The 7,500-nt window shown below is 37.7% G+C and overlaps 1 protein-coding gene and 1 pseudogene across 6 annotated transcripts in view; one reads left to right on the top strand and one right to left on the bottom strand.

Moving 5' to 3' along the window:
- Positions 1-532, bottom strand: part of LOC119580877 — a 1,104-nt pseudogene extending 572 nt beyond the window's left edge.
- Positions 1-7,500, top strand: part of LOC119580875 (ras-related protein Rab-5B-like) — a 40,038-nt gene that overhangs the window by 9,853 nt on the left and 22,685 nt on the right. For all 6 annotated transcript variants that reach the window (XM_037929096.1, XM_037929092.1, XM_037929093.1 and 3 more), the window contains 4 exons: positions 3,435-3,601; positions 5,112-5,263; positions 5,704-5,920; positions 6,135-6,256. In XM_037929096.1, the coding sequence (XP_037785024.1) occupies positions 3,445-3,601; positions 5,112-5,263; positions 5,704-5,920; positions 6,135-6,241 (633 nt within the window). In that variant the 5' untranslated portion in view covers positions 3,435-3,444 and the 3' untranslated portion in view covers positions 6,242-6,256. The remainder of the gene's footprint in view (positions 1-3,434; positions 3,602-5,111; positions 5,264-5,703; positions 5,921-6,134; positions 6,257-7,500) is intronic.

Here is a 7,500-nt window from a genome sequence, read left to right as displayed (position 1 = left end):
CTTCTCCTCCTCCCTTCCTCCTCTTCCTCCTACTCCTCCTCCGCCTCTTCCTCCTCCTCCTCTTCCTCTTCTTCCTCCTCTTCTTCCTCTTCGTCCTCTTCCTCCTCCTCTTCTTCCTCTTCTTCCTCCTCTTCTTCCTCTCTTCCTCTTCTTCTCCTCCTTCCCTCTTCCTCCTCCTCTTCCCTCCTCCTTCTCCTCCTCCTCCTCTCTCCTCCTACTCCTCCTCTTCCTCCTTCATCTTCTTCCTTTTTCCTCCTCCCCTCCTCTCCCTCCTCCCTCTTCTTTCCTCCTCCTCCTCCCTCCCTCCTCCTCCGCCTCACTCTCCTCTCCTCTCCTCCTCCTCCTCCTCCTCCTCCTCATTACATACAGACACTCCTCCTCCTCCCTCCTCTTACCTCCTCCTCCTCTTCCTCTTCCTCCTCCTCCTTCTCCTTTCTCTTCTTCCTCCTTCTCCTCCTACTCCTCCTCCTCCTCCTCCTCGCTTCCTCTCCTCCTCCTCCTCCTCCTCCTCCTCCTCCTCCTCCTCCTCCTCCTCCTCTTCTTCCTCCTCCTCCTCCCTCTTCTTCCTCCTCCTCCTCCCTCTTCTTCCTCCTCCTCCTCTCTTCTCTCTCTCTCCTCTTCTCTTTCTCTCTCTTCTCTCCTCTCTCTTTCTCGTCTCTCTCTTTCTCTCTCTCTACTCTTTCTCTCTCACTCTTTCTCTCTCATCTCTTTCCTCTTCTCTCTCTCTCTTTCCTCTTCTCTCTGTCTCTTTCCTCTTCTCTCCCTCTCTGTCTTCTCTTCTCTCTCCTTCTCTCTCCCTCTCTCTCTCCCTCTCTCTCCCTCTCTCTCTCCTCTCTCTCTCATCGCTCTTCTCTCTCTCTCCTCTCTCTCTCTCTCTCTCTTCTCTCTCTCTGCCTCTCTCTCTCAAAAAAAAAGAATAACCATTCCTCCCTCATCTTGGCCTCTCCTCTCTACTCTCTCCCCTCCCCTTCCCTCCCTCCTCCCTCCCTCCCTCCCTCCCTCTCCCCCTCCCGCCCTCCCTCCTCTCTCTCTCCCCTCCTCTCATCCTCCCTTCCTCCCTCTCGCTCCCTCCCTCCCTCCCTCTCTCCTCTCCCTCTCTTCTCTCTTCTATCGTCGACTCCCGTATCTCTAACTCTCTCATCTTCTCTCCTCTCTCTCTCTCTCCCCTCTCCCTCCCTCCTCCTCCCTCCTTCCTCTCTCCTCCTCTTCTCTCTCTCTCTCTCCTCCTCTCCTCTCTCTGTCCTCCTCTCCTCTCTCCTCTCCTCTCCTCTCCTCTCCTCTCCTCTCTCCCTCTCTCTCTTTCCACTTCTCTCTCCCTCTTTCTTTCTACTTTTTTCTCCCTCTCTCTTTCCTCTTCTCTCTCTCTCTCTTCTTCTCTCTCTCCCTCCTCTTCTCTCTCTCTCTCCCTCTTCTCTCTCTCTCCCTCTTCTCTCTCTCTCCCTCCTCTTCTCTCTCTCCCTCCTCTTCTCTCTCTCCCTCCCTCTCTCCTCTCCCTCTCTCCCTCTCTCTCTTTCCACTTTTCTCTCCCTCTCTCTCCCTCCTCTTCTCTCTCCCTCTCTCTCCCTCCTCTTCTCTCTCCCTCTCTCTCTCTCTTCTTCTCTCTCCCTCTCTCTCCCTCTCTCTCCCTCCTCTTCTCTCTCCCTCTCTCTCCCTCCTCTTCTCTCTCCCTCTTTCTCTCTCCCTCTCTCTCCCTCCTCTTCTCTCTCCTTCCTCTTCCCCCTCTCCCCCCTCTTCTTCTCTTCTCCTCTCTCTCTTTCCCCTCCCTCTTCCTCCCCCTTCTAGCCCTTTTCCCGTTTCTCCTCCACTTTTTCCTCCTGTTCCCCCTCATCTTTCCTCCCTGCATCTTCTCCAGTCCCCTTTTACCTTCCTTTCCTTTTCATTCTTTCTCTTTAATCTTTCCAGTACTTTGTTTATCTGTTCCTTTCAGTTTCTGTTATTATAAATATTCATATTGACATGATTGCAATATTTGAATTAGCACATCTTGAATACCTTTGGATCGTTTCAGTTGTGTAAAAGATATAGGAAAAAGTATGTATTTGTATATATAATTGTTATGTTGTACAGTTTCTTCTTTAGAAAGGGGGTTATCTACTTAGAACAGAGTTATTTATTTCAGCAACTTATTTGTTGTAGGTCTAAACCATGGAAGATCATTTTGCATTCCATATTTTGCGGGTATAGACTGCAGGGGATTAATGGAGACTGATAGGCCTATGCTTACTGTCATGACAAATGCACATAACACAGCCATCAGAATTGTACATCTTGTGTATCTTGTAGCAATACACATCTAGTATTTCTAGCAATAAATCCAGATAACATCAACATTATAAATTTGCCATTTGATGGTCCAAGTTGCATGTCACCTCTTAAAAATAGGACTGTAAAATTAAGATAATTATCTTAAATTAAGCAGTTAATGCATTACAAACAAAGTGCACACTAGTAAATGCTATGTGTAACTTCATGCAGAAGCTTCCTTGGTTTGCAGATACTGATTGAAAGAATGATTCAGAACTTGGAGTCACATTTGATTGGATACTCATTTTTTCTTGATATGTGAAAATGGGGAAGCAATGTAAACTTTTTAATGTTTTGAATGCTTTATGTTAGAACAAGAATTCAAGAATTTAATAATTGATTAATGTAGTTTTGATATCAGTTATGATATTTTCATATTGAAGCCTGTCCAAAGCAATAGTTATTTGTCCACAAGAAAACCATTACGTAAAACTAGATATTCATATTTGCAAGAAGGAAAAAGCACTTCTGAATGAACTTTCATATAGTAGATATCTATAATACATAGATATTCATGATAAAAACATATTTTTATGAATATGGTGTGCTGATTCAAGTTTTACATCCACCTATAACTCAACTAACTTAGTGATTTTTGTTGGCCTCTTATGTCTTTCCTAGGCCTTTACAAGTGTGCAGGATTTTAAAGTGTAAATATTCACCACACCAAGTTTGGCCATATAGAATGTGCTTGTGATGTGTTTGTTTGCATTTACAAATTTTTAGTCTTAACAACAACAACAACAACAACAACAACAAAATTACTGGGTAGATAAGTGGAATACCTTCATTTTTATTAGCATTTTTTTCGTAGCTCTTAAATGAAATGTAAACTTGAATTTGCCCTCTGGGGTTGAGAAGCTTGTTACTTGTTATCCATGAAGAGTTGTTTGAATGTGTGAAACTGTATAATAGAAAGTACATTTAAGTATTACCCTTCATTTATCTCCAAAATAGCAAAAATAAAAAATCAGTAGTAAATACTAACTAATATCCAGCTTTCATATATTCTTGGACAAACCGATTTGTAAATGGAAAACCATAGTATTATCTGGCTGCTGGAAAGAAAAGTTTCTTTGTCATCATGAACTAAATATTTAGCTTTGTGCTCATTAGATTTCTTCTTACAGATAAAGAATTATGGCACAGAGAGGAACAGCTCAGCGACCCAATGGCCAGGGAAAGATCTGCCAGTTCAAGCTTGTTCTGCTTGGTGAATCAGCAGTCGGAAAGTCTTCTCTCGTATTAAGATTTGTCAAGGGCCAGTTTCATGAATATCAGGAGTCAACTATCGGAGGTAAATTTTCTGCTTTTGCCTAATACCATATCTGTTCTATTTTTCTGAAGATACAGCTTGAAGACATTCTCTTTGAAATACTGATTTATTATTTGGGGTATTTCCACATCTTAGAGACATTTTTATTTTTATTATTATTATTATTTTTATCCCCTCCAAAAAAATCATGAAATTTTCTCTTTTGATTACTGAACTTTCTAGAGGTCTATTTTACATCCCAAAGTGGGTGAGTGTGCCATTGAATATGAGAATAGGAGTAAACAATAAATCATGAATATGTTTATATGAAGTGAAAAAAAAAACAGTAAACCATGAGAAGAATATGTGAAATGTAATACAGTTGAAGGTGTACTTGGGAAAAGGGGGTACAAGGAGTTTTTGGTCAGAGGAGTGGGTGTTCTGTGCATACCATACATTAGGAGACTTTTTAGCTCATGATTACTACACTCACTTTTTAGCGATGCCCACTGTACAGAGATAAGCTTCATGATGATAAGGACACTTCTACATTATGTTGCATATTGAAAATGAGCTAGATTCAAATTTATATTTGTTTATCCAAAAGAATCAGTAACAATAAAACAATAGATTTTGAAAATTAGGGTGGAGTTTTTGTCAGCTCTAGCACATCAGGGGATAAGAGAGGGTGGCTAGAGTGCAGTAGGTGAAATACGATTATACGTTTAGTGTGTAAATTAATGCTTGAAAAATGGAAAAATATTGTTTTGTTAAATTTGAGTAGAGAGATGGCTCAGGTACCACAGGATTTTTTTAAAAAGGTGAAACTTGTGCTTGTCTGAACAGATTAAAAAAAAAATAAATATAAGGTGATAAAATTTAGGGTTATTTATTTATTTTTTAAAAACTACACTGACTTTGAAATTCCACAAAAGTACCCTTAGAATAGTTTTCGAGGTTATTACTTTTTATATTATTATTATTATTATCCCCCCCCCCCCCTTCCTTCCTTCCTTCCTTTTTTACCTATAGCGTATAGCTGTCATAACAAACCGACTCATTATGCCAGGTATGGCTATAGGTGTAGCGATGTGCTGAGTCTGATAAATAGAGCCAGATCAATATGGGGATCACTCAACGGCAACTAAAATAAAATGGAATTATGACACCAACTTAGGTTCATAGTATATTCCACTGGTGCTTCATGATGCGAAACTGGTGTCACCCTATAAAAGAGGTTAAAGATATAGATATATAATGCAAAAAGGTGGTGATATAACAGTGAATAACCAGAAGTTTATTATTATTATTGGTATTGTTATTGTAATTATTGCTATTGCTATTGTAATCATTATCATTATCATTATTCTGATTATGGTTGATTTTTTTTCTTACAGTTATTGTTATTATTATAAATAATAATAATTATAATTATTTATGATGATGATTATTGAAAAAGATGACTATACATAAATTTGTTACACCCCAAAAATTCTTTTATGAATCAATTTGTTGTTATTAATTATAACTCAAAGTTTTCCTTTGATTTCAGCTGCATTTCTGACACAGACAGTATGTTTGGATGATACCACAGTTAAATTTGAGATTTGGGACACGGCTGGTCAAGAACGATACCACAGTCTAGCTCCCATGTATTATCGTGGTGCTCAGGCAGCCATTGTTGTTTATGACATTACAAATCAAGTAAGAGTTTATTTTGTTTTCATTCCATGGCTTTCTGGTTTTATGTTTTTCCTTTTTTTAGTAAACATATGATTTTGTGTTTAGATAATTTTGTTGCTTTGAAAACAGTATATTTCATATATGTAAGATGAAAATCATGCTGTATATCCATTAGTTTATTTTAAAAAATGTTCCACGTTTTCCCCCTGTGAATTTCTCAAAGTTTAAGTATATTTGATTACTCATATTTTTTATGTCAACACCAAAATTCTATTTCACATTTTAACAGTGAAAAAAAAAATTAACTGCTCCTGATAATAACATAATAATATAAAGTTGCAATCACTGATCAGAAATGGATCGTAGAAGGGATAGGTATATTAAAAGTACATATAAATGTGTTTGTAATGACATTCTCAGAAAAAAGAAAACTACTAATAATATAAACTGCTAATTTTCAGGACACATTTGGTCGTGCTAAGACCTGGGTAAAGGAACTTCAACGGCAAGCTTCTCCGAACATTGTTATTGCCCTGGCAGGCAATAAAGCAGATTTAGCCAACAAGAGGATGGTTGAATATGAAGAGGCCCAGACCTATGCAGAAGAAAACTCCTTGCTTTTTATGGAGACCTCTGCTAAGACTGCTATGAATGTCAATGACATCTTCCTGGCAATAGGTATGTCCTTTTTTGTTAAAGAATACTTAGTAGTGCGTGTGTGTGTGTTTTTGTGTTATTGTGAAAAGAAATTTAGATACTCTACATGTTTTATTATATTCTTCATAGCATTAATGTAGAATACTGGTGTCAACCAAAGAAACTAAAAATATTTATTAGAATATAAATAAAAACACCTGTAACTGAGTGCTTATTCTTTGTTCACATCTAACAGCAAAGAAACTGCCAAAGAGTGACAGTACTGCAAGCGGTTCTCCTAGGGGTGATGTCAGCCTGTCCAATAACCAGCCAGCACAGGGCACTGCTGGATGTTGCAAGTGATCACCTTTAGCAAAGGTGAGTTTATGAATAACATTCATAGTAATGTATATACCTTGTTTGAGTGATGGGCAGTGATTTGAATTTTGACCATGTTTATCATTGGATTGTATTAAAATTTGACCTTTGAGTGATGGTCAACAAATTCACTAAAAATACAGAGAAAGAGGGAAAATATTGAAGTGACCCATTGGATTATATTTTGAAATATAAACAGGTAGCCCCCTTGGTGAACAATTGGATTTTGTTTCTCAAAGAAATCAAGTGTAAGATGACTAATTTTATACTATGAATATGTTAAATGGTTTTAATGAGAAAATGTTTTTATGATTATATAATTATGAATATGTTAACCCTTTCCCAACGGGTAGTATTCATAGTGGCCCGGGCCCCGCTGCCGGGGGCTCATATCGTCACCCTAGCATGCGCGACCGCTCATGCCCAATACCAGCATCCCTTGCCTTTTTCTTCCGTAATACTGTTGTATTTTCAGTATTATTATTTTCTAAGGTCTCTATTTGCCATATTTCCTGATAAATCAAGACTGTAGGATATTTTTGTTATATAGACTCCATAGTTGATCATTATTCTCTCTACTGCTTATACTGTGGTATCATGGAGTTGAAACCTTTTTTTTTTTTCATATAGATGTAATTTTATGTTCAGTGTTTTTATAAATATAAGATTTTTTTTTTTACCAAAATACATATCAGTATTTTCAAGTAGTTTTACACCATCACTTCGTGAATACTATATAATATCTCTGGAAAATGTAGTCGATTACCGACTTGCATGGTTTGCAAGCCTGTATTGCAGTTGGCAATTTATATTTTACTTTAAATTCAGCTACAGTATTTGCTTCCTCCCAACTTCAATTTTCATTGAGTCATAATTACATCTCATGTATATTGTTGATTACCCTAACAGCTGCTCATGTTTGTCAGATTTTCTATTTCTGTTGAATGTAGGGTATTGAGGTAGCTGGAATGGTAATAAAATGGGTGGCTTTTCTAAGTGTAGTCTTATTTCTTGAAAATTTTAATTGACATGTTGTGACACTCATAGAATCCATAACTATGATGTGTAGTTCTGTCAGGAGGTCTTTTCTGGGATGACAGAGTTCTACAGGGGACACTATATATATATATATATATATATATATATATATATATTATATACATATTTACATATTTACATATTTACATATTTACATATTTACATTTACATATATACTATATAACATATATACATATATACTATAT

This window comes from Penaeus monodon, chromosome 14, assembly GCF_015228065.2.
Source record: "Penaeus monodon isolate SGIC_2016 chromosome 14, NSTDA_Pmon_1, whole genome shotgun sequence".
NCBI lineage: Eukaryota > Metazoa > Arthropoda > Malacostraca > Decapoda > Penaeidae > Penaeus > Penaeus monodon.
Note: the sequence above shows the minus strand (reverse complement) of the source record. Positions and strands in the feature narration are given on the sequence as shown.